The sequence below is a fragment of the Salminus brasiliensis genome, chromosome 12 (assembly GCF_030463535.1).
Source record: "Salminus brasiliensis chromosome 12, fSalBra1.hap2, whole genome shotgun sequence".
Classification (NCBI taxonomy): domain Eukaryota; kingdom Metazoa; phylum Chordata; class Actinopteri; order Characiformes; family Bryconidae; genus Salminus; species Salminus brasiliensis.
Window position 1 is genome coordinate 12,455,966 of NC_132889.1, and position 27,742 is coordinate 12,483,707.

Below are 27,742 nucleotides of genomic sequence, written 5' to 3' on the forward strand. Positions count from 1 at the left end.
GACACTTATTGAAAAATCGAATTCAGTTTATGGAAAACCGTTTGGCTGGCTCTGAATTCATTTACTTGTTTATGTTTTACTGGTGCATAAGTCAAATTTACATAACTAAATTAGAAAATGGCAATTTGAATAAGTCACTCTGGTTTGCGTCCACAAACTGCTCTGACGAATTGAACAAAACAGTTTTTTTTTAAGCGCTGATCAGAGTTCTCCCTGTGCTCAGCGACAGCCAAGCTGAGCTAAATCTGAGATTCCTTCAGTCAGCTGGATCAGGAGGAGATTATTGCTTAAAAGGATGTGTTTCTGTAAATGGAATAAGCTTTGATTACATTTGGCATGCATCACTAATCCCTGCGGTGGCTGCATTAATAGTGAATCAGTTGTGTTCAAATAATAACCATTGATCAAATATTTGATAGTAATGTCAAGCGTGTTTTGGAAGTGTGCGTCTACGGTGAGGCTATGGTATGGCTAAGTCCAAAGCGAGAGAAAGCCGTATACATTTACCCATGCAGACACACTCAAATCTAAGCCTCTCTTCGGGCTGTCTAATGTGACTCACTGCTACAGTTTTGCCCCACACCCCCCAAAAAAATGAAAAAAAGGTCAATTATCACACATCCATACACACAGCCGAGGACCATATGGATACACGCCTGAATGTGTGTGTACGACCTCTCGCACAGGATGCACCTGATGTAGGCCGCTGAGCACACACTATAAACTACAACCCACCGCCACTACAGGCTGACCCACTATAGAAAAATAGCAACCACCACCACTGTACAAGACCATCAAGACCATCAAGACCATCTAAAGATTGGCTTTAATATGGACAGTTGTGCTGTGCATCAAAAGAAGATCAAAAGTTCTTATCCTTCATTCATCACACTCTGTTTCGAGCAGTCCCTGTTGTTAACCCTATTAAACCACTTTCATTTGCCAAATCCTTTTCATCTGCAAATCCTCTTTGCGCAAGAGTGGAGGGGGAAACGCGTTGCCTGTGAAGGGAGGGGGTCGCAAAGAATTAGGCAGTTGCCTTGGCAACACATTATTTTACACTAGCTCGCCATTAGGTAACTTGTCCTGGAGTTTCTGGATTGAGCACTGAGAGCCACGTTGTCTGCAGATTATAAAGAGAACCTCCTGGAAAAGACGGTGGAAGGGGGAATACCCATTCATTTCATTCAACCAGGTCAAATGATATTCTTGAAGGAATACTGAATCCTTTTTTTTCAGCCCAATCTCTCTCTGCTGCATCTGTACCACTATGGCCTGCCTGATCACATGTGAATGCCAGAAAACCTTGCAAACAGAATTGCTTTTCTGGGAGAGTCCAGTGTTTGAAAATTGGATGAAAGGATGCCTCGTGTAGTCTAAGACCTAGAGGTTGTAACTTCAATCTCACATGTTTCTAGCGTTTATTCACACGGCCCAGGGGCTTTCATTACAGGCAAGTTCTGAGTCAATTTTCAGTGTTTTCAGTTCTTTTCTAAGTAAAGGGAAAGGTATTGGAATGAGCTTTCTCTGGTAATGAATGGTAAAATACAGATGTTGCTGAAAGAGATTGGGTTTAGAAGATTGGATTGGAAAATACCAGGGAAAGCATACCTTTGTTTTTGTCATGCTAACCATCCTCTCATTTGAATTCAATGATTTTAAAGTGACATGTGTTAAGTGCTGTGAAGCCCTATTCGGACTCGATTACTTTTATGTGGGGGATGGTGGTGGTGGTGGTGTAATGTAATTATTAGCAGAATTTCTCAGTGATTTTAGTCCCATCTAAATGCATTGCGCCAATCATTTTTACTGTGCACTGTGCCCACATCAGTAAAGATTCCAGCACCTTCTGTAAAAGAAGCCATAAAAATAACCTCAGGTTATATAAATCTTGTGCGAAGGGACATTTGGGTAAACATCCCATTGTAGCCTGTGGAAAATGAGTTTTCCTCAAGTATGGAGGCGGTTGATGAGGCATTTTGCCAGGATGTCCCACGGCTTTAATGACTGAAACAGGGAGGCAAACTCAGAGGGCTTTTGGGCAGGAGTTCGGTGCTGCTTCTAGGTGGATGTGTGAAGCTAATGCCACCCATGCTAGAGATGAGAAAGGGTAAAAAGGTAAGGAGACAGGGAGCTGGAGGGTGTGAAGTCGCGGTGATGAGGTGAGATTGAGATTGGTTTATGTGTGGCTAAGTGGGAGGAGTGGCATGGGCCACCTCCCAAAAATATGTCATAACTTACAAACACTTTACAAACAATGATTCACAAACTGCATACTCGTCTGTACTTGTGTTCCTGTGGACTTCACTAGCAGCCCAAGGTCTGCACTATTCAAAAGTTCACATCTAGCCAAGCACAGTGTAAACAATCGGATGTTATCGAAGATGCACAGCCAAATATCCCAGAATGCATTACACCTCAAACATCTTAATTGCTGCATTTCAAACCCATTGTGGTTGTGTACAGAGGCAAAATTACTACATTATGTCAATGTCCAAATACTTATTTATTATCAGTGTTATTAAGCTATTTTGAGGGACACTTGGGCACTTTTTTATTCAGTACATGATTGCAGGGGATAAATGTAGTATTGTATGACCTGAATATATTACTAAAACATTAACAACGGTGATTTGTATTCTTCTATTTTTGTTTTGTTTCCTCTGCCCATATTTACCAAGTACACCATCATGCAGGAAACACCTTCCGGATAAACATTATGAGAGCTAAAACTAATCTAACTTCTAAAATGAATGTAATATTAGTATGTTGCATTATTGCCTTTTCCATCTTCTCCTAGAAAACAGCATTCCACTCTACAGTGTCAGAAATATTGTGGACATACCGCCTCACTGTGGTCAAAAGTGGAACCTTTTGGTGTTGACCAACAAAGGACTGGACTATTCACAGTAAAATAAAATGTGACCAAACTTTGCATACCACTCTATATCTCTGATTAAAATGATATTCAAATGTTTCCCCCCCTGCAATTATTAATTCAATCAATACAAGGAAGAATTAATACAGGAAGGAAGGTGGAACAAACTGAAATGTTCACAAGAATTTAAGATAAGAAATAATAATTTATTGTAAGTTCAAATCATCTCACATAACTTGTCCTCTTCATTCAAACAAAATTGCACGTTTAAAATAATGCACATTCATAACTGACAAAAAACGAGTAAAGTCACACGTTAATCACTCCAGTTTTAAAACATTTTGAAAGTAACAATGTTCACTGTGCCGCAACAGAACAAGGGACAGTTGGAATGGGACAAAATCAGAAGAAAAGAAAACCGGAGTTCTAAATTGCTCCCTACAACTGTATATAGTGCGCTAGATAGAAAGTGAAACAATGGTGCCAATATGTTTAGCATGGAGCTATGTGGGAATTAGCCAAAGTGTATTGTTTGGAGTTCATTAAACAACATGGTGGGATCTTTGTTCTGTAGCATTATTTAAACATACATATTATAGAACCATTTTATAGAACTATATATATCTCATGTGTCATGGCACCCATCAAGACTTTAACCTGATCCCATGTGAAAAACTAAAATAAACAAACTCCACTTGTGTACCGAACTTGAGTGTTTCTAAATGTGAATGTAAAAGGTAAACTACTGTACGCTAAAAGCTTCTACTTTGTAAACCCATAGAAAAATGGCAGCTGAGATGATAAAAGGAAAAAAAAGAATCCCACTTGTAATTTTACTAGTGCATTTTTATGTGCGGAAGGGATGATGGAGGGGGTTAGAAAATAAACAAAAGAAACCACATCCCATGACAAGCTTTATATTGGGAGATATAATACAGCCATTCCTGATCCTCAGCAATGCATGTTAGGTGACCTACAGTAAACATGTGAGATTAGTCAACTGCTACATGTTCAAACAAAGTAAAACTCCCCTGATCTTCGACAAATCGGGACAAATATTAGGGCGTATGCATCTCAACACAGACAATCCACTCCGTAACTAAGAGGCGGCCTGATCTTAAAGTCGTACAGGACCTATTAAAAATGCCTATGAACCCATCCCCTTAAAATTCTAAAAATATCAAGGCTCTAGTTGGTCACTTCTGCTGTTAGAAATGACTCCAGGAAAGCAGGATTATTTTAGTTGTTAAAGAACACCCTGAAAATTCGTAATTCTTTCCATCACCTTTGGCTATCACACATGGTCCACGCAGCAAAGCTTTCACACTGAAAGCTGCCGGGGTCCCAACAAACAGCAGCAGCAACAGCAGCAGCAGCATGACACTGTGAGAGATGTCGAACCATACATTCCCAGTTGGCTCCTGTCCTCAGAACTGCAGAAACCTCCTGTTGAGGATCTGGCCCTGTTCTGAAACAGAGAGGCTGAGATGGCAGCTCCATCTTCACATGTGTATCCATACTTCTCCCAGTGCTGCGATAAATGGCCATTCCGTCCCAGGAGGGTCGGGCTTTCGGTTGGTGAAAGTTCATGGGCACATATTAATGTATCTCAATGTGAACCTACACACAGAAAGAAAGGTAAGACAAGTAGGAAAAGTCATTCAAAGACATTCATTCCTTCATTCCGAATTATTTAATGTTAAAATTAAAACTTTCCAAGTTTTCATTTCATTCGTGATGGTTATGAACAGGAGCTTGACAGCACAGAGCATTAAATGCGATATGCTTTAGGTGGCCGTGTTATCTGATCAAAACTCTGACCCTGAATGCTCTAAAACACTGAGCAGTCTCTCAACCTCTGGCTTTTACTACTCCGGAGCCACTGTCAGTTCTGTGGAGTTGATCAGAGATTGTTGTCTTGTTGTGTTGTGTCTGAAAGGTATGTGATCTCAGACCACTTTCAGTTCACACCCCAACTCCTTTAGAACTCAGACCCCACTCGTGTAGCACTAAATTATGGGTAGCAGTAATTATTATTTTGTACTTTATTATACTGTATATTATTTGTCACTCTTTTATAAAAAGAGTGTGTGTGGTGTGTTACTACATTATAATAGGGCTGATCAAGCAAACCTGTGGGCAGACATTATCCTGTGGAGTTTTTCATCCACACAATTACCAGGATTAATCTGACTACATAACAGGACACAATGAGAACGCCTCAGGAGGTGGTCTGGGTTTGGTTCGTTTGTGGGTTCGTCCGGAGTTGTCTGAGGTCGTCTGGCGTGTTTACATATGCCTACCCAAAATGAAACGCTGAGACGGTCCAGATGTGAAAACACTGTAAGAGGTTAGCCTTAATCTATGTCTGACCTGTGACTCCAAATGCTCACTTTGATTTTCAGAAAACAATTATAAGATTAATATTCAAAATATGACATTTTAACATATCAATACTTTGTAGAAAACCTGAGTTCTAAATTGCTCCCTACAACTGTATATAGTGCGCTAGATAGAAAGTGAAACAATGGTGCCAATATGTTTAGCATGGAGCTATGTGGGAATTAGCCAAAGTGTATTGTTTGGAGTTCATTAAACAACATGGTGGGATCTTTGTTCTGTAGCATTATTTAAACATAAATATTATAGAACTATTTTATATAACTATATATATATATATATATATATATATATATATATATATATATATACACATACATACACTATTGATTATATATATATATATATTTTTTTTTTTTAGAAAAATATTCAAAATTTGGCATTTTAACATATCAATACTCTGTACTTTTTAATGCACTGAAAATGATTTAAAATTAAATTTAAATTTTGTAAGTATTCCTCACTTTTCCGCCCATCAACACCCAACCAACTGCCAGCTCTGAAACCTCGCTGGTATCTTTATGTGACCCTTCGTGTTACTTTAACAAGCACATTTCTTACTGTCCTTGCCCTTATTTACACTTATTTACACTGGGAAAGCGTGGCGTGTTTACAAACTGAAGAAATGTGGGGTTATGCTCGGAAAGCCCGATGCTTTGCTAGCTAACTTACTCAACTGAAAATGGAGCCGATTAAAGCGACTCTGGCAGACAATGTACTGAACTCACTCTAGATAAAATACAAAATACCTGAAGGCGTTAAAACACGTGGACACATGAACGTCAGTTAATCAATGAAACCTGTGCTAATTCACCACTTGCTAGCAATCGATCTCGTCCCTCAGACACCCCCGCTCCCGCTCCCGCTAGCCTGCCTTGTCATGGGATTGTCTTGGCTGGATCTTGTTGGGTTTGTTGATGCTTAAAATAGAGCTGAGCTGGGCCTCAGTCCTTTCAGACTTTTACCTGCAAGCGCACATTAAACATCATGGAGGCGATGAGGTAGAGATATGGGAATCGGATTCGGAGTCTCCATGCGAGATCAAAAAATATCAACAGTGTCCTCGTCAGTCCTTTTGAAAACACTCCGTAGGTCCGACCGGCGGATCCCGAGAAGCGCAGCACCAAGTACGACAGTCCCGCCATAAGAGGCTGGATGTGCCGCTCGGTCCTCCAAACCACGGCACTTCGATCAAAACAAACGTGTTATCCAGCGCTAGGTGAACATGACTCTGTACTCGTTTTAAGCTCGAAACGATACCACTGCCCAGCTGGATTCATACTCCGCCCTGTGCGCTGCACTGCCGCTCCGCTCCGCTCCTCCGGAGGAAGAACCCTGAGACGCGGGCATGTCACTGCCAGCTTCCTGTAACCTAGACATTAGGGTCTCTCCAGATTCCCTTCTTTCTTTAAAAATAAATAAAAACATACTAATCAATACTGTTGTTAAAAAAACATACAATAAAAAGCGAAATAAATAAATAATTAAAATAGCTATATATATATATATATATATATATATATATATATATATATATATATATATATATATATATATTCTTTAATTTGGCTATCCTTTATAGTGTCTTGTATGTTTTAACACAACTGAAAACATAGCTAGTAAACATTGGTAAGGTAAATCTGAAACAATGAAAGTGGTATGAAAAAAATATATACGTATATATATATGTATGTATATGTATATATAATATATATATATATACTAAAGATTTGCTTTATGTTTACTATATTTTCAGTTGTGTTAAAACATATAAGAAACTATAAAGAATAGCCAAATTAAAAAAAGATTTTCCAAAGTTCAGCCACGAAGAGACTTTTATTGTGAAGCTCTAAAGCCGGAAGGCTTCTTGGGTGGTGGCTACAAACTTTTTCTGTTACTCTGCTGCTCCGGACAGCAGGACTGTGGACTGTGAGGGGTGGGATATTGGGTGCACTTGAAGCTGTCATTAGTTCACGGTTTTAAAGGACCTCAGGTCGTGACCTGTCTTCGCCAGATAGCTGTAGAACATTACGGGGGTCTTTATTAGCACATCAGCGAACAGCTCGCGCTAAGACAGCTGGCGAAGCCACGCACGGGACACGAGAAACGCCTCAAGATATCCCGGACCAATGCAGGCCATAAAATGTGTCGTTGTCGGGGACGGGTAAGAAACGCATTATAATACTTTAACCTTATTATTAACTTAGAACAAACTTGTTCTTGTTTGTTATTTGAAAATGGAGTAATCTTGTGTTTGAGTGGTCGGAAATCCCCTCATCGCTCATGACATGATATTGTCTAGGTATTAGATGTGTAGCAGCTGTAAAAATAAACCACTTTCGTTAAGTTGGAGACACTGAACTCTTCATCTCTTAGAAGGTTTATTAAAATATACGACATGTGTAGTTGTCTGTAATGCTCTAGCTGGCTCCTGTGTTCTAGTATGTGTTACACTGTTCAGGGCAACCTTACCTGTGAGCGTGCAGTGGCGAATCTGGAGGTGAAATTCAGCACACACGATTTTTATTTAAAAAAAAATCTTATATCTTCTAACAAAAGGGAGATTTCCATGCAATTTTTCCAAATTCACACTTTAATTGGACTTAGACTTGGACTTGGACTTGGACTTGTGTGTGTGGACTGTGTACTGCAGTACAGTGGAGACAGTACAGTGTGAGGAGGAGGTTTTGATGCTGGGTGAAATATTGTTTGTACCGGTCGACTCTGGTATTGGTTTTTTTTAGCATTTTTAGTAATATATTGTGGCTGTCACATCAAAAAACATATCTCCAAAGTAGTTACTTTACATGAGACGGTGGGGAAAAAAAACCTTCCAATCCATCCAAAGAGTTTATTCCGTTTCTGTTGGTCCAATCATCAGAAAATACTGGCTCAATGTAAAGAACAGCTGCCAAAATAAAATGTTAGGATAAAAATCCATGTTAGGATGTCAAATGATTTTATGAAAAATAAAATGTTAGGATAAAAATCCATGTTAGGATGTCAAATGATTTTTTATTTTATGTTTCCCAGACTTAACAGGTAACTGGATGACTCAGATTGTGTTGAAATGACAGCCTAAATCCATAAAAACAAGTACTTGTATACTTCCCCTGTGGAAGCCTTCCATGTAAAGAAACTGACAGCAGTTTAGCACCATCGTTTAAACAGTTTAGTAATGTTGAACAACACTAAGGACGTTCAGTCCACTAATGTCCCGCTGTCCTAGGACGTTTGAGGAAGTTTCACCTTTCTTGCATTGTTTGTTCTAAGAGGTTGTGATTTTCGAGAAGTGGGTGTGGATCTGTTCGTTGTAATGAAGTCTTTATGCCAGGAACAGCTTGGGAAAAGCCCGGCTAATAAACCACAGGAGCTAAAAAGTACTTTCCCAAGGCGGGCTTGTCTTGTTAGGTGATCTCACGGTATGACTTTGCTCTGTTCTGTCAAGGGGATTTAAAGCAGGTACATGTTGAATTTGGCAGAGAACATCTGACAGAGAAAGGACAGGACCTACTCACATGTAAAAAGTACTTTTGTGCTGGTATGAAATGAAAGTTAATTCAAAAAGATTTTATTCCAAGTCATTTTGGAGCATTTCTGTTTGTCCAATCATCAGGAAATACTGACACAATGTAAAGAACAGCTGTGAAAATCAAATGATGTCAGAAAGTAAAAAGAAAAAGAAGAAGAAATGGACATACAAGGTTTTTGCAGTGACAATATATTAATTGAAATATTGGCAGTTATCTGCTTTGCTGGATGATTCGGATTGTGTGATGAGATTTTAAATCCATAAAAACAGTGAAGTTGTGTCTGTGTCCACTATGGAAAATAGGCATTTCTTGCTCTTTGGGCTCCCCCTACAGTCGAGAAGTGTAAGCGATGAGCCGCACTCACGGGATAGTGATGCACAAATATGACTCAAATATGGATTACGCAGCGTTATACAGTTCTTGTTTAAAGAGGCTGCATCAGGTGAGAAGTGGGTGTAGGTGTGTTCATTGTAACTTTGTAATCTTTTAGATTGTATAAAACGTCTCCATCAAGGGTAAAAAAAAACAAAAAACAAAACACACAAATTACACTTCTCAACTGTAAAGGGAAACTAGGATCAAGAAATGCCATTTTTCTTATAAGACTGCTTTTTGTTATGTCGCCAGGTTGCCCACCAATATTTTTGGACTGGGTCCTTTTCATTCCCAAAGTTATTGTTGGAAGCTACTCTTCCTTTTACATTCATAATTTTATTATACCAACAATGTTTTTACTTTAGCCTGGTTTGGGCCACTTTACATACCTCCAGGATGAAACGTTATGAAGGTCTTCAAATAAAGTAGAGTAATGTGACCAAGGAGTGCACCACGGTTCAGTCAGTTAGCAAGATTAGCAAGGGGATAACTGTTCAGTTTAAATTAGTTTTGCTCTGCTCTGTGTGGTGCTTCCTTACTTTGTAACCAAAGATACTAGGGCTGTAACGGTACAATGTGTACCAACGCGGTGCCAGGCTGGTTCCTGTCTTTTCTAGAGCTTTTATTTTATGTCTGTATCATTTCTCTTTGTTTTTGTTGATTTTATTTGAAATACATGACTGTCTGTAGGTCATAACAAATTAGTTAGCCTGATTGAAGTCATACACAAATGTCTTGCTTAAGTTTTGATGTCATTTTTTTAGGCACCGTGGTAAACACAGTTAAAGCGTCCTCAGTTTACTCTGTTTACGTTGAACGTATGTGTAACCAATGATCCAGACTCTATAACTTGGATGTATTTGCTCCTGAAATTCCTGCTGCTTTAATCTGTTTTATTAATATTAACTGTATGCTGCTGTATTCCAGGGCTGTTGGTAAAACATGCCTGCTGATCAGCTACACCACCAATGCATTTCCAGGAGAGTACATCCCCACAGTGTGAGTAATTGCTGCATTTTCGCATTGGGGTGCAGTGATACCTTTTCAGTCTAAACTAGAGGTAGACAATCTGACAAACATATAATATGGTGGTGCGTACTCTACTACACTCTACTACACACAAGTACCATAAAAAAGTACATAGGCTAATGTCTTAATGGACAAACATTCATTCTGATTTTTTTTTTTTGTTACCATCGTAGTTTTCATTTTATGGTGACATCATGGTTGTTTAAGATAATCCTTTATCCTTTATTAGTCCCACAGTGGGGAAATTTACAGGCTCTGTACGGTTACTGGAATGCTAAGGATGTGTGTGATGATTCCTATAATGATTACTTTGTACCTTAGACACAGGTGTATGCACATTTCTGTAAAAACTTGTTCTGCTCTGATTTTGCAGATTTGATAATTACTCTGCAAATGTGATGGTGGATGGCAAACCAGTCAACCTGGGCCTATGGGATACAGCAGGACAGGAAGACTATGACAGACTCCGCCCTCTCTCCTATCCCCAGACAGTAAGACAACTCCAGCCATTTCTGTCCAAAACCGATTGTGAAATTTTTTTGCAGGTCATGTTTTTTTACATTTGTGGTTGAAGGAAAATGTATTTAATAGTAATGTCCTTCCATTACAAGCAGATTGAGTTAGAGGACATTACTGGATAACTGGAATAAATAGATTTAAAGGATATTTCATTGCCATGTTTTGACCTTTTTTTTTCTGTAGGATGTCTTTCTGATCTGCTTCTCCCTTGTAAGTCCTGCATCTTTTGAAAATGTTCGTGCAAAGGTGAGATCTGTGTCCAGTTATTTATTTAAAAGCTATTTTATATGTATCAAATATATATCAAACTATAAACAATCCAAATATTGTTTGTGTGTGTAAGCACTCCAAACCAAAGATAGTAATGGTTGCACAACTCGCTCCTCTACAGTGGTACCCAGAAGTAAGACACCACTGTCCAAACACTCCAATCATCCTAGTAGGAACCAAGCTTGATCTAAGGGATGACAAGGACACCACTGAAAAGCTGAAGGAGAAGAAGCTTACTCCCATCACCTACCCTCAGGGCCTGGCGATGGCGAAAGAGATTGGTATGTATGAACTTGACAGTTAAAAGGGACTCATTACATATAGTGATAAAATCCTAAAAAATTTCAGCCTGGTTTGAGGTGAAGCAAAAAAAAAAAAACGGGGTCTCCTGCATGTGTGTTCCATGCTTCGTGGGTGGGAGGTCTACCCTTATATAAATGTATACTGGCAGACATTGTCTGGTGATGTAGATGTGACCATGTTGTGGAGAAGGATGAACCCACTGCTCCACCCCCCAAGAAAACTGAGTGTGAACTTCAACTTCTTTAACATTTTAGAAGTGCTTTGCAGTCACTCTGAAGTCACTTAGTATAGCCTTTTATAGCAGCTACCATGGTGTTAAGTATATAAAGCAAGCCTTCTTTTCTGGCACCTACCAAACACAGTCTTAAAAGAAATATACAAAATGCCTTCCACTGGGGGTGTAAACGTTTTAAGTATTGCAGAAAAAAATAATTGCCAGTCAAGCCATGATGTGCAAAGATGATTACTGTGTGATGGTTGTTTGTTGTGCTCTTTTGGACAAAACATATCCATTAGCTGACAGTATAAAACTGATTCTATGAAAGTGAATTAAAGAAGGTAGTGTGAAAACTAGTGTAGAGTTAACACAGAGGTTTTTAGTTGTTTATACAAGTTAAATTTAAGTTTAAAGGGATTATACAAAATAATGGCAATCATTTAAAAAAAGTTTAATAGTATATTCTCACACTATTCCTTTTTTTTATTTATTCACCGTTCTTAATGATTAATTACATAAAGAATCTTTAAATACAGTGGAGCTGCAAGGCCATCTGCTTCATCGGAGAGTCCTCTGAACACAAGCGTCAGTTAAAGAGAAGCCTGGAAAAGACACCTGTCCTTTTGTATAAAGGTGTCAACATGGTTAATGTCACACATTTGCTTACATTTTATAGCAACCTAGATATTTAAATATTATTTTAATATTAATATTCCTACTAAATATTGCATAGCCCTACTAAAATGAAACCGCCTGCTCCAATATGAAGTAATCAGATTTGTTTGGCCAAGAACAGCCATGAGCTGACATGCACATTGTATCACAACAGTGTTATGTTTTGTGGTTCGTCCTCCAGGAGCCGTCAAGTACCTCGAGTGCTCAGCCCTGACTCAGCGTGGCCTTAAGACAGTGTTTGATGAAGCCATCAGAGCTGTCCTCTGCCCTCCCCCGGTTAAGAGTGGAAATAGGAAGTGCCTCCTGCTGTAAATATGGAGCAAGCCTGTCATCTGAGCTGCATTTTCAGGGAAAAGAATGAAATGGCGTACTTATTCCAAGCTTCCTCTCCTTTGGGACTACCAGTACAAGTTTGTATCTTCACAAAGCTGATAATCTGCAGATGTAGGAATGGAACAGATTGACCTCAAATCCATCTTCCCTTAGACAGAAGTATGCACATACTGAATATTAGAATTCCTGTGGCCTTTAAACAGATTTGTAACATTTTAGGGAGCTGTCCTATGCTTGGTTCACTTCATTTAAGAGACCATGTGGCTTGTTTACAGTCTTTGTTGGAATGGAATGAAGGTCTTGCCAAATAGCACTACAGTTACTACACTGCAAACTCTACATTTTTGCATTTAATTGCTGACTTGAAAAATGTTTGTTGAACAATGTGAAGTGGCGGAGAAGTAGCCAAGATAGAATGACCTGTGTTTTAATAATATACTTTAAAGATTAGTCACTGTAGTTGACATCTAAAAAAAACAACAACAATCTGGTTGTGGTATTGTCATTAAGGTCATCACTGGCTACATATTTGTATTACTACAAGATCATACGTTGCTGAACACTATTGTTGTCTTTGACCTGATACTGTAAAATGTTTTAGGCCTTAACGAGTGCAAATATGGCTTCAGTGTTGTTCGCAAGCTTTAAATGAAGCACAGATATACCTCCCACTGACGCTACAGCAAGATTGTAACTTGTTAGGTTAATCCACTCCAGTACATACAGCCCAGTCTACATAAACATCCCTAACGAGGTAGAAACAAACTGCAGTCTGAAGGATTGCGTACTGAAGTATGGGACTTGTTGCACTATGCAGTGCTATCCTTTAATGGGTTTCATGCATTTTTTTTTTTAATAAACCAGGTAGATACAGCAGTGAAGATATTCTTTAAGGGGAGTTTGTTAATGGCACATTTTAAAATGTTTTTTTTTATTTTAGAAATACTTTAATGTCCAAAAATGAAAAGGAAACAGACTACTGTCGACGTATGCTATGTAAAAGGAATTTGTGAAGTAGCGCTTCCACCATAGTTTTTTATCTGCAAGTTTTACTTTGTACTTTTAACTGTTATATCTTTTATAGTACTTGCTTTTCTGAAGGCGTGTTTAATACTTGTTTTAAATTCATCCTTGAACCACTGTCCCAAAATACAAAAGCATAAAAAGGTGCATTTGCCATTGTATTATTTTTTTTCTGCACAATTATAGCTTATGTAACCTTGTTGTTGGGTCTGATCATAATCACTTGCTATACAAAAATGGTAACAGTAATAAATTAATTTCTCTTTTTTCTGTATTGCTGAATGGCATGTGGGAACTACTTAATTTTTATGAAAATTAAAAAGTAGGTCAATTATAAGGAAGACAACTCCATTGTGGCATTTTTATTTAAACATTTATTTCATTAACAGAAACTTGCAATTGGCATAAAATGTAACCCAAAAAATGCCACTGAATTTAAACAATAAATAAGAAGCTTCTCATTGAAAGCAAAATGACTGGATTGCACATTTTTGGCAGCTCAAAACAGTAATACCACACCAGCAGTCCATCATGTGTGTGTGTGCTTAACATGGCACTTGGTTCACTTCATTTAAGTATGTTGAACTGTAGCAAGAAAACGTGGGAAGGAATAAATACACCTCCTGATTCATTCAGTTCTGTTCTCAAGGCTGTTGTTTTTCTTTTCCTGCAAGGGTTCATCAAATCAGATCAAGTGTTCACAAATCGTAACAAAGTCCCTGATGTGGTCTGTATGCTAGGAAAAAGCAAACGGCACAATTAGTAGTTATAATATCATCATATATATATATATATATATATGAATATCTGCGAGGGGGGACAAATGTTTTATGTAGTACCTACCATTCTACCAGTTCTGCACCCATGATATCATGAATGTGGTACTTTATATGTATCTTAACGTGTGAAGTGGTGCGACGTTCTTCCAAAACGCTCTTTAAAATTTCATTGTATTTTGACTTCTTGATCATGCCGAGAACAGCTTTGCGTCCTGAAAGAAAAATGAAGACGGCTCAACTCGTGAATCTGGAGGAGATGCAACTGTTGTCTTCACCTCTAGTCCTGGGGATTCCTTGAGTAGCACAATTTTAAACTATTCCCCACTCTGCTACATCTGATCATAGGGTCCCCCAGGACTGCAGTTAAAGCGCCACTGGTGTAATGAACATGTTCTGTTAACTACTTACCCTGTAGGAAGTACTTGGTAAACCGACCTGAGTTAGGAATGGAGAGCCACCAGCTGCCAGCATCTCTCACAGTCAACACTCCCGACTTGACAAGCTGCCTGTTGTTGAGGACATCAGCAAATGCAGAGGAATGCTTCATAGACCAATGTGTTTTTGCAAAGGGTTTGATTGCAAAATACATTCAAAGCCATGGTAAGAAATTTCAGCACTGTGTTGGGCTGGGCTTTAACCACATGGTATATTTTAGTGCCTCATGATCATTTTGTCATGTACATGTTTAATGTAAAACAAAACTCAATAGTGATCAAACGACCCTTACGTTATCTCCGAATCTGTGAAAAGAAAATGCTTAAGCATTTTGTCCTTGCTGAAACTCAGCTCTGAGCAACCAGGCAGTACTTTATCAAGAAACTTCTCCACTGTTGCCAGAGTGGGTCTTCCAGCCTCCCCTGCCAGAACCTTGGCTCTGTAGTCCACAGAAAACACCAGGGCAAAGGCATCCGAATCGAAACCCAGCTGGAACATGAGCAGTTCGCCCTTATCTCTCAGGTCATTCTGCCAACATTGAGAAAGAAGTGTTATTGTGCCTGGGCTGGGAGAAAGACAGCCCTGGGGATCCCCAGGACCTAAACATGTGTGTGATTTCTCTACTCCAACACCCTTGACAGTTTGACAGATCAGTACATTTGTAGCTGGCATATTTTGACTACACATCCTTCCTATATGGAAATGTATGGCTTGATTAGAAATGACTTTTTTTTTGTTTGTTTGTTTACCAACTGCTTGTCCACCAAGGTTTTGTCGCTGTGTAAACTGTACAGCTGGTGTTTGAAGACAATTTGGGGTAGGCTGTCGTTGAACAGTTTGCGAGGAAAAAGGGTCATGAGGTACTGCAGTGTGGCCTTAACGTCAGGAGGGCCCTCTGCTTCACACAGGAATACAGACAGGACACAGTCGATCACAAACTCTTCTAGAAGTAGCCTTAGTAACTTTAGCTAGCTAGATAGCTAACAAAACGCCAATGACCATTACACACCTGACAAGCAAACCACACAACTTACCCTGAATGTCTCCATGTTCTGGATTTCCGTTTATACTGTCAGCCCCAAACCTCTGTTTCTTCACGCGGAACGAGTCCGGCATTAATGTCCGTTTTCTGTTCATAGCGGAGGTGAACTGACTGGGTAACGGGTAACACTCAGCTAGCCAGGTAGCGAGCGAGCGAGCATGCTAACGTAACCTTTAGTAGATGACCAAACAAGGTCGGAAAGCTGGTTTAGTAGCTTTATAGCTATACTTATTTACGTTAACTGAATTATAAGGGTGGGAGTAACGCACCGCAGCTTTTCACCCTACCACTGATCATTTGTGAATGAGAGCTAGTGGTGATAGATAGTCGCTGTGGTGTTGACTGAACTAGCAGGGTCGCAGCGCCACTCGCTGGTGTGGAGCGAAAGCACAAGCGCCAAAAACAGCCCTGTGTTAAAAAGTGCCCCAGCCACTATCGCCTACATGCGTAGGTCCAGGTCACTATATAGGGCACTATTGTAGGGCACTATTGTAGGGCACTATTGTAGGGCACTATTGTAGGGACGTTTAAGGTACTGAACGATTTCGGACACGTAGCTAGTTATGTGTGTGAGCTCATTGCGTAGAGGGTTGCCAGATTGCTACAGTGGTTTTTAAAAGCCACTAGCAGCATTTCAACAGCAAACAAACCCAAAATGGCCTAATAATAAACTGATGATATCTTAAAATGTACAAATCAATGTGTGTATATTTATTTGATAATTTATAAATTGTTGTTTTTTTTTATGCGTTTTTTAAATGATAGGACACATGGTCATATGCAATCAAAAATTAATACATTAATACATAAGAATAAATCTAAAAGAAGTAAAAATAAATAATAATAAAAAATAATAATAGGTATAACGATGCATACATATTAAAACCTCCTTACCTTTATAAGCAATTCAGAATCACTGGTCATTCCCATTTTCCAACAGCAGAACTATGTACAGATATATTGCAGAACTGTGAACCACGTTACCTAATACCTGAAGGAGATGAATCTTGCCAGCAAGTCTAGATACTTAAGCAGCGAGACCTGTGTTTGCTTGTGGCACAGTGATCTTTCAAGTCCTGGTAAGTCAGGGCCCTTGACAGTCTTAACGTCAGTCTTACTTAAAGAAGCTGCGCGCCAATCTTCAAACCAAACAACGCAATGGATTATGGGCATTTCCTGTCCACTAGTGTACATCGTTTGTACACTGTGTATTACAGTGCATAGTGGAATGCTTACAGTACACTGGAAACTCTGCACCCAAAGGAGTGCACTATGTAGTGATTAGGGACAGATCAAAATTTGGAGTTCCGACATTTTTTAAAAATCAAACAATAAAGCAAGTCTATATAAAGATATGATGAGTTGTGGAATAGGATGAGAGATGGGAATGAAAGCCAATAGGATGCAACCATTAACATGATTTAAAAGTACACTATATGAACAAAGATATTGGGACACCTCCTCAACTGTCTGTACTGTCCATAGAGATTTTTGGAGCATTGCTGTAAGGATTTGCTTGCATTCAGAGCGTTAGTGAGGTCATGATGTTGGATGATCACCACCTCATCCCCAACTCCCCAACTCTTCCTAAAAGTATTGGATGGAGCACCACCATCATTCCAGAGAACAAAGTTCCCCTGGTCTTTTAGGAGTAGCCATTAATGAATCCTGGAAATAGCAGCAATGCCATGGAGAGGTCAGAGATGGATAATGTCATCAGGAAGAGCGTTATCAGTGGGCTTCTGGCAATCAGCATTCAGGATGTCTCACTAGCCTGTGATGCTCTAGACCCTACGAGGAAGGTATACAGTCTGACCCATAAGTATTTGGACAGGGACACTTTTTGTAATTCTGACTCTGTACACCACTTATTTAATTCAAGGGGTTTAACAAAATGATCATATTCATAATTTAGAAATTCTGTACACATTTTGACACAGTCCCTTTCACTTTCAAAGGCTCAAAAGTAATTGGACAAAGTTACATAGTTTTAAATTTGTGTTGTCTCACAAAAACCTTGTGTTTCCCCCATGTTCCACTTTTTAACGTAATTTGTACCCCTAATATTTCATGATGAATGGACTAATAGAAATGCTCCAAATCAACCCATTGACATCGCCAAAGGATGAGGTTCCTCAGTTGAAATTATTTGCTAGGCCTTTACTGCAGCCGCCTTCAGATGCTGCTTGTTTCTGTTTGAGTCTTTCTACCTTTAGTTTTGTTGTCAGTAAATGAAAAGCTGCTCACTTGGGTCGAGGTCAGGTAATTGACTCGGCCATTACAGTCAAATGACCTGACACATACCACAAGAGCAACCCAAGAGCTTCTTAAGTCAAATAAATGGAATATTCTTAAATATTCTTAAATATTCCATTTATTTGACTTAAGAAGCTCTTGGGTTGCTCTTGTGGTATGTGTCAGGTCATTTGACTGAATTTGACTGAATCTGAGCAGAAAGTAAAGCTCTGTACACTTGTTACTATTATTAATATCAGCAGTCACATCACTAATACACACTAGTTCCTATGGCATTCATACACGCCCATGCATAACAGTGCCTGCACCATGTTTGACAGATGCTTGACAGAATGTTTCAGATCATGAACCTTTCCTGTCTTTCTCCAAACTCTAGTTGATTTTTAATTTCATCTGTCCGTCAGGTTTCTCTATCAGTCTAATTTGGCCTTTCTGTTCTTGAGGGTTGCATATTGAAGTAAATCCTCTGTATTTACATTTTTGGGGGTGCATCTTAATTGAAGACTTTGGCAATTATATGCCTACCTCCTCGAGAGTGATCACAATCTGACTAAATGCTTTAGAAGCATTTTTTTTCATTTTTTTGTGTTTCTACAGAATGATGAAAAACAAACAAACAAACAAAAAAACTAAACAAAAGAAATTATTGTTGATCTGACCACTCCTAAAGTTCCCCTGATAGTCTGAGGTGACATACAGAGGCTAAACTCTAAAAATACTTTCACTGTCCAGATATTTATGGACCTGACTGTACATGTCAGAGAGCGAAAGAATTAACAAATTTTTTGTTTTCGTAAATGTGAAAACATTGTTTACATTCTACATAAAACTCTGTACGTGGGTGCATAAGTACATGCATAAGTAGGCTAATGGCTGGTCAAATGTAATCACCCTTTCCTTTAAAATTACAACAATTTACCCAGAATTATTTCCATTAAAGCAATCATTTTGTACAATAAATAGATCTGATTTTTCACCACATCAATATTATTGCATCTTATAACATCACCCATATTTGACAAACTGCTACTGTAAATCCATGTGATGCCATCATGTGAAACCAGTAGAATAAGTCACTTGAATTTTATACAGCTGCCCCAGGGAGTGTCGGCATACAACAAGCTGTATACCCTTTTAAAATCATCATGAGCCCATTTGGAGAAAATAAATAATGACGGTGAATTGTTCTCAAATATTATTGTTCATGCTTTGTAGTCCAGGCAAGGACAGCCTTTTCATATCTGATGCAGGTGAAAGAGGTTATGGAAAATAAGGCCTAATGATCTCTTACACTGTTTATTTTACTCTTTAATATAACATGAACAACATTAAGAGACATTAAAAGCTTTTACACGAGCACCATGTTTACACTGGGATCTAGAAGCTCTCTAGGCAAACTGTATGTCTTTTGTTGCACTTAGCATAACACAACCAGATCTCAGAGAGGACGTTGGGGGTTTTTAAAAAAAACGCCTGATGTTTATTATAAAAGATGAGCAGTATTGCAGGTAAGAGGGCAATGTAGGAGAACGAGGTATTTTAGAATGTAGAACGTTTTGTAGAATTTTTTATTTAGATTGGCAGCTTTAGTGTTGCAGTTGTGATGATGGCCACAGCGAGGATTCTGAAATCTCTCAAAATTCTATATTTGTTCATTGGTAAGTAAGCTTTTTTTCCCAAACCTTAAAATTTGAATTTGAAGCTCTTTATTAACTAAACATTTTAGTCACTTATTATGCAGCTGTGTTTGGGTTTGTAATTGTCTGCCATTGTTGTCACTTAGTGTTGGTGGGATCCACAGCACCATGCGCTACGCGCCGATGTCTGGCTGAGGAGTTTATTAAAATGAAACTGTTCAGTTCTCCACAGCCACCAGAGTGTATTGTCACTGTGAATCTCACATCCATCCAGTACCAGACTCTCTCTGTGGTAAGTATCAAAATATTTAGAAGTTGAGAAATGATTGTCATGTCCACCTCAACTGTCTCCTGCTCTCTCTGAACAATCCTGCCAGGACACCAAAGTTATGCAGTTCTCAAGCCGAATTAGGATCAACATGGTAAGTTTTCTAGCTTTCAGATCTAATTTCCAAGTGATTGTTTTTATAATTATGCTACTAATAATGCAGTTGTGGGTCCATCACATCCAGAAACCTGCTCCAGGTTAGTACAGTGAATGTTTGAGGCTGAATCACATTCCATAGCCAGTGGGGAATTGTGGGCTTAAGTTGACTCTTCTGGCCTGAAATGCCTCTCCAATCAGATAGGCTCTTGATGAGGATAATGCAGACCAATTATTTGAATTCCTCATTTATTCCCCCTAAATAACATTACACATGGTTAAAAACTAATGAGATTCACAATGACTTTCTTTCTACAGTCTCTAGTAAAACATGACCATAAAGCAGGCTTAGTCTGTAAAGGTCCTGATGATCAACCAATCAGTGTTTAACTCCAGCCCTAATCTAACACACCTGATATATAAATATATATATATTAGATTTGAACTCCAGTTGGAAGATATCTAGTTACAGAATTGAACACCCCTGCCTTAACCCAGGGGTGTATGATTCAGTAACTACAGGGACTTCTGAACAAACTAGTGGCTATTCCTTGATAATATAAGTTTATAATAACACTTTCAGCCCGCTGACGGTCCATAGGCTGTTTAAAGGGATGAAATATTTAGTCATTTAGGTTCAAACCAACTAAACCAAGGGTCAGCAAATGTTAGAAATGTTTAAGAGCACATTGAAAGACACTGATAAGTAGAGGTAATGTAACTGCATGAGCAGAAGGAGCATTGTCTCAGCAATGTTTTTGCAGGGTGACCATTTGTCCTAGGCGTCTGTCTGTGTATGCCTGATTAGGAAACCACAATACTGGACCATGACCTGCATGGAGGCTCAGAATCAGAATCAGAATCAGACTTTATTGGCTAGGTATACTTACACATACAAGGTATTTGTTTTTGGTTACAGTAGCTCACAGTGCACGATAACTGACAGAAGTAACAAACACACCCAACCTACACACACACACACACAGTGACATACAGACACACACACCTGTAAACTTAACATGTGCAGAGTTGTATATTTAAAGTAAAGTGCTAAGTGCAGCAGTAAAGAACAGTGCAGACTAGATTAAATAGATATAAATATGGAGAACAGAGGAGTCACTGGTTGAGTCGGTAGTACAGAGTGTTCTGAAAGACTATCAGATAAATAAAAGTGCAGTACAGAGGAAGAAGAGTGAGAGAACATCTGGATAGGATGTGTGTATGTAGTAGACTGTATTCAGAATGTAGTGTTGTAATGTAATGTTCAGCTGTTCATGAGATGGCATGTGGGAAGAAGCTTCTGTGTAGTCTGGAGGTCTTGATCCTCAACTGGCTGAAACGCTGACCTGAGGGAACATACTGGAACAGGTGATGTCCAAGGTGTGACGGATCACTGCACTCTCTGCAGACCTGATGATGCACTGCAGTCTGTGGGTGTCATGTTTGGTGGCTGAGCTGCCCCACACTGTGATGGATGCGGTGAGGACAGATTCTATGGTGGCGGTGTAGAACTGCACCATCAGCTCCTTGGGCAGGTTGAACTTCCTCAGCTGACGCAGGAAGTACAACCTCTGCTGAGCTCTCTTGATGATGGTGCTGATGTTGCAGTCCCATTTCAAGTCCTTGGAGATTATTGTGCCCAGGAACTTGTAGGAGTCCACAGCCGTTACAGTACTGTTGAGGATGGTGAGTGCTGGAAGGGTTGGAGGACTTCTACACCCTCTGGGTGCTGGCCCCACTGGCCCAGACAATAATCTGTCCTTGTCTGCATCTTTTAATAGGAGTGGAAAGACCCAGACCTTGCATGGTCAGACTCACAGTACATGTTTGACGAACTCGTGCTGCCATTTAATAAAATCTGGACTCCCGACCTTGGCGTGGACAATGCGTAAGTCAAAGTTTTTATTGTGGTTATGTATATGATTTAGTTATGTTTTATAAAAAAAAAAAGAATACATCAGAATCAAGCAGCGCTTTATGTACTGCCACACATACACACTGTCATGCTCTTACTCACACACACAGTCCCACACACATCTATACCTGTAAACTTGCGTACATGCATAAGTGAATGTAAAAAGATGTTAAAGCAGCATTATGGAGAATTGATATTTCTTGCTCTTACTTGAAGGATTTTACAAAGTTACATAGTGCAGTTATCAGCGTACAGAGCCCAAAGTAGCAAGGATAGAGATGCTTTTCTCATTATTAAATGTCAGTCAAGCATCAACGTGATTTTAAAAAGGATACATAATGTTGCTTTAAGTGCTGAGTGCAGCAGCTGGATAGCAGGGAGCAACATAGCAGAATACGATTATAAGAAGTAAGTGACAACAAAATTAATATGCATATGAAGGGTTAAGTATAGAAATGCTAATGTGCAGTAATTGTTCATTAGAGTGAAGGCATTGGGAAAAAAGCTTTTATGCGGTTGTTTTAATCCCCATTTGACTGAAGCTCAGGCCTGAGGGGAGCAGATGAAACCGACAATATCCAGGCAGCAATAAATCAGCACAGATTTTCTCTACATGCTTTCTGGGTCTGCTGCTGGTTGAACAGGGTGGACATGTGAACACAGAGATCTCATGATGTGCTGCAGTTTCCGATTGCTCTGTTTGGTGGCAGAGCTGTGACACCAGACTGTGAGGGAGGTGTTGCTGACATACTCTATGACCCCGTTCACACCTGGTCACTTTTTGTGTCTTAGGTATCAGGATCATATCTGGATAAGGCCAAGCCACAAATAAACGCAAGTGTAAACGCTCCCAAGGCACATTTAAACCAGATACAAATCTGATCACTCAAACCACTTCTGAGGTGGGGTGGAGATCACTCACCATCCTGACCTCACTGATTTGATTCTCTTATTGCTAAATGCAATCAAATCATCACAGCAAAATCTCCAAAATCTAGAAGAAAGCCTTTCCAGGACAGTAGAGGCAGTTACTTCAACAAAAGCAGCATAAACTCCTTTTTAATACTCTTGATTTAGGAAGGCAGGTTTCCCAATTTTTTGTCCATATAGGGTACTTATTGTATCGCCAGGTTCATGTCAAAACACAGCCCTACAGTTAACCTGCTGATTAATTATGATTAAACCCTTTGTTCATTCATCATTAACCATCCAGCTGCACAGATGCTGGAACATATCCCTGTGAGCTCTCACTTAAGCTGTGACATTTCTCTTTGTGCTTACAGAGTATACATGGATGTGAAGCCTGTTTCTAGTGATATACTGGTGCAACGTGATGGCACTGTGAGCCATGCCATCCTAATGTACACCACGGTTGTGTGTGGGATCAATCTCTTCACCTATCCTTTTGTCCAAGGTGAATGTCCTGTGGCCATCAATGGATGGAATCAAAGCTGTAAGTTGTTACCAATCTGTTTGTCCGAGATACAGTAAGGCTGCATTAATAGATTTAGGTTTAGAAGACTACAGGACTGTGCCACAGTGTCACACCTTGAGTCTTAGTTCAGTTTGGTCTTAGACACTAAGCCATTTTTTCTGCTTCTCACAATTTGAGCCATGTTAAGGTGTAGAGGTGGTCAGTCCATGGTTCTGTGAACACCAACTATCCATTATAAACACGTTTTTCTTATATGTTTGAGCCTGTTTGACGGCTAGTCATTGTGGTCTACCACATGCTTAATAGGGGTCTCATTTTCTTGATAGCATTTAGTCTTATTTAAACTGAAGTAGGGCAATCTTACACAATCTCCTCAGAAGTATCTCATGGTACCTAATGGTCTTTTTGACTGGATATTAAATAAATTAAGGATGGTCTCTGAAGTCCCCTAAAGTCCCCAAGACCTACTGATCAGGACATTTTCCTAATTCAATTTGACTTTGGTTCATTACAACTATTAGATCATGCTCCTTTTTATTTTCCTTCCTTCTTTTTAAGAACTAATAAGTAGCAGACTTCCTTTTAAAAATACTTGTCATCTCCTCGACCCAACTATACTGTTAAAAGTATAAGATCCTTGAGTAACTTTAGGAGGTTTGAAACCATAGAGGAACCTCTTAAGGTGCTTTGCAGAACTTTCAAAAAGAAAAGGGTTCTTTAACAATTTAAGAGGTTCCTCCACAGTTTCAAACTGAAGAACCGCCAACAGTTCCTCAAGGATCTTCTGCTGCTGATGTTGCTTCTGTATGCCAAACCAGACACTTCTGCACTTTACCTACTACACTAATGAATGCACTTTCAGTGGTGGTGTACTACTTTTTATTCAGTATATAGTGTGCTCATGTGTGGTTTGGGATGCAGTGTATATTGGAAGAGGCACAGAAAAATCTGTCACACATTTGTGTCCTGACAAAAAGATTCAGGACACAGGGGTAATTCTATTCTCAACAAATCATTTATCCCTGAACTTACACTAAAGTATAAAAAAAAATTATTGACATAAATTAAATATTGCTCATTGCTACATCTAACACGGATTATTTCATGCTTGTCTTAAAATGTTTAAAATGTATGTTACAGTACGCAAAAACTACATTGAAAATGCCATATATTGAAGGACTTACTTATGATGTACTGAATGAACAAACTGTGTAAGCTTTCTGTACTGATATTATCACATTTGTGTTGGTTTAGCCTGTGGCCTGCATCTCATATATGGGTCAGTATTTACTGTGGGCGGTGATCGAGGGGAATGGCAAACCATATCAGTAAAACTTCATAGAGACAACCATGCAATCAACCGCAACTACCTCCAGGTAAATTCTAATAATAAAGTGCTGAGTCTGGTGAAGCGTGTTGGTGTAGTTTTTAGAGATTTTTTTTTTGTAGTTAGAGATTTTAATGCATCAATAGCACATAATCTCTAGTCCCCTAAAGATGTCATTATTGTATGTGTGTTAATTGTTTCGTTATCTTTTTTCAAAGATAATGTAAGACGTACTCATTGCTAGTCCACACAGTCCCTAATGGAAACTAAGCTGCAAAGATGGACTTTCCTATTCATTGTTTTTGTGATGTCACATAAATCAGCACATTTACATATATTCACCTATTCAGTCTACAACAGTTCAGCCCATTCACTGAAGTGGTATTTCAGCCTAGACTGCATTTTGACCAAGAGGTCAATTATATATCGCTGCTGTTCAATGAAAAACATATTATTAACTCTTATTTTACATTGACTTCCATTCAGTATTACAAACATTTTTAATATTGTCCAGTGAAATCACCATTTTGGAGAAAAAAAAATTAATTGGACAGAAACTATATACTTCATCATAACAATCATGCAACAATGAATTATAAATGTTTGTGGTACATAAAAACCTTACTAAGCAAACCTCAATAATTTCCTTTTTTATGGAAGTGTGGCTTCTGATTTGGGCAGCACAGTGTCGAAATAATGAAGTTTTGGAGGTGAAATCTAATATTTGTATTGATATCCACTTGTGATATAAACATCAAAGAAGTGACAATGAGGAACTGTTTTTTTTTTTCACCTTCCCACGAAAACCTACCATGCCATGAAATAGGTCACCATGTCCATGAACCCCTTTAATGCCTTGGTGTCCCTGGTCCTACCCAGTGCACTGATCATGGTGGCTGACCTGGTGAGTTTTGCTCTGCCACTGGAAGGGGGAAAACGCAGCTCCTTCAAAATCACACTGGTACTCAGCTTTACCATGTTCCTCCTTATCCTCACCAACAGTCTTCCAAGTGCAGAACACTGTAGCCCTCTAATACGTGAGTAGAACTTCAATTGTACTACAGCAATATTAAAGATACCTAATTGATGAGGTTATGTAAGGCCTATTTAGAATAACTGCCTAAAAGATTCTCATGGGGAGTGGTCACCAGTCTGGATCCTGACTGCTGTTTATTTGTTGGCTGGAGAGTAAAGTGCAGTTATTTCATAGTGGAAGCAAATTAACATGTTTTGGGTAATGTTCCTACTTTCTCTGTGCTAGGTTACCATTTCTGCTTCTGCATGGTTTGTCTGGTGCTGAGTATGCTAGTCTCTATGCTTTTCACAAAGCTGACTACAGATGGCAGCATCCAACCATTCAGACTCCAGGAGATGTCTGAACCAGGCAGGTTCAAAACACAGAAGAAATTATTTGCTATATCACACTTGTATGTAAATACAAGTGTATTTACTGAAAAACACTTTATATAATACTTTTTATAGTACTATAAAACTGGTCCTTTTAGGTTATTAATAAAGTATCAGTAACACATACCCTAACCCTAAACGTAATCATAAGTGTAACCCAGGGCCTAATCCTAATCTTAATCTTAACCCCAAACCTAATATTAACCCCTTGTTCTTGCTCTAATCCTAACCCTACCCCTCATCTTGGCCTTAATCCTGACCTTAACCTCAACCTAAAACCTAATCCAAACTATCATCCTATCATCCTAACCCTCACCCTGGCTCTTTAATTTTAACCTAATCCAGTTAAGAAACAACACCTTGTTGAGGATGTTAAGATGGTCAGTATTAGACCTGTTATCTGAACAGGAACAGTGATCTCTCCTAGGTTCTACAGATATGAAATAAAGTGAAAAACAACTAAATTCAGCAAATTATTTGCAGTTATTAAAATCTCTTGGAACTCTACTGACCACACTCTGATGCTTCACTGCTGGTCAAATATTAAAAATGTACATACATAAAACACATCTGGGCTAAACCTTGTACATCTGTTTGTTTCCCCCTGAATGAAACAGCATACAAGTGTTGGGCTTTGGTTATAGTGAAATTATTATTTACTGGCTAAACTATTGTGGATAAGCTACATGTGCACACACTCATCTATCAGACAAAGAAAAATCCACATAAAAATCACATCTATCTGGTGATACTCTTCTTTCACAGATCTCAGTGCGAACTGTGCAGTGACAAAATCATCTGGCTTGACTAAGGAGGGGGATTCTCTGGACAAGATTGTGATTTTCTTGGAGAAAATGGATAAACAGGAGAATCAGATCAAGAAAATGCAGATCTTCGCAAACAATTTGGATAAAATCTGCTTCTGGATATTCTTAGGCCTTGATATTATTTACAGCTTATGTATAATCACTTTCACCAGAACAGCGTACTGTAAGTTTAACAATCTGGACTTCTGGTAGTAATGGACTGCAGTTGTCCTCCTTGTGAGCTGTTGTCTATCAAACACATATGCCACATACCTCAGACAGATCTCAAGTAATTTCATGGTCAGATTTTTTGCACGAATGCAGAATGCATACACTGAACTGAGCTCATGTGGTTTTTGTTTGATGTAACCTTCTTCAATCAACCTGTCCTATAAATAAATAAGTCTTTGACCAACCTATACGTATTCACTAGATTCATATTTTTGGCATTAACAGGTTCGCACACTTCAGTTATCAGTCAGTGTGCCTATTTAAAGGGTCATAAGTAGTCACTGTGCTGTCTTGGATCATGGTGTGTACCACGCTGAACATGGACCACAGACAACTAAGGAGAGAGTTGTCTCAGGAGATTCAAAAGAAGACTGTAGACAAACATGTTAAAAGTAAAGGCTGTAAGACCATCTTCAAGCAGCTTAATATTTCTGTCATTACAGTTGCACATATTGTTTAGAAGTTTAAGGTATATAAGACTGTAGCCAACCTT

General features: G+C 38.9%; 4 protein-coding genes across 5 annotated transcripts; 2 read left to right on the plus strand and 2 right to left on the minus strand.

Moving 5' to 3' along the window:
- Nucleotides 1-3,063: 3,063 nt before the first annotated feature.
- On the minus strand, nt 3,064-6,641 carry LOC140573931 (salivary gland specific protein SAGSIN1). The gene is made up of 2 exons (XM_072693561.1): nt 6,244-6,641; nt 3,064-4,498 (listed from the first exon to the last, which is right to left on the minus strand). The coding sequence occupies exons 1-2, from the start codon at nt 6,421-6,423 to the stop codon at nt 4,478-4,480; spliced, it is 201 nt and encodes a 66-aa protein (XP_072549662.1). The 5' UTR covers nt 6,424-6,641; the 3' UTR covers nt 3,064-4,477.
- A 515-nt stretch (nt 6,642-7,156) lies between these two features.
- Nucleotides 7,157-14,190, plus strand: rac1b (Rac family small GTPase 1b). Its single transcript, XM_072694437.1, has 6 exons — nt 7,157-7,442; nt 10,114-10,185; nt 10,589-10,706; nt 10,918-10,980; nt 11,126-11,285; nt 12,381-14,190. Exons 1-6 carry the CDS (start codon nt 7,408-7,410, stop codon nt 12,509-12,511), a joined length of 579 nt encoding a protein of 192 aa, XP_072550538.1. The 5' UTR covers nt 7,157-7,407; the 3' UTR covers nt 12,512-14,190.
- Nucleotides 13,915-16,148, minus strand: whr1 (winged helix repair factor 1). Of its 2 annotated transcripts, none has more exons than XM_072694436.1 (6): nt 15,804-16,148; nt 15,519-15,664; nt 15,062-15,297; nt 14,743-14,840; nt 14,399-14,546; nt 13,915-14,291 (listed from the first exon to the last, which is right to left on the minus strand). In XM_072694436.1, exons 1-6 carry the CDS (start codon nt 15,904-15,906, stop codon nt 14,246-14,248), a joined length of 777 nt encoding a protein of 258 aa, XP_072550537.1. In that variant the 5' UTR covers nt 15,907-16,148; the 3' UTR covers nt 13,915-14,245. The 2 variants fall into 2 exon arrangements, with proteins under 2 accessions (XP_072550537.1, XP_072550536.1); XM_072694435.1 differs by having other exon boundaries at nt 15,519-15,667.
- A 3,522-nt stretch (nt 16,149-19,670) lies between these two features.
- LOC140574523 (5-hydroxytryptamine receptor 3A-like) lies at nt 19,671-27,231 on the plus strand. Its single transcript, XM_072694368.1, has 9 exons — nt 19,671-19,725; nt 19,851-19,996; nt 20,082-20,126; nt 21,910-22,016; nt 23,327-23,496; nt 24,733-24,854; nt 25,632-25,842; nt 26,067-26,189; nt 26,978-27,231. Exons 1-9 carry the CDS (start codon nt 19,671-19,673, stop codon nt 27,229-27,231), a joined length of 1,233 nt encoding a protein of 410 aa, XP_072550469.1.
- The last annotated feature ends 511 nt before the right edge of the window (nt 27,232-27,742 follow it).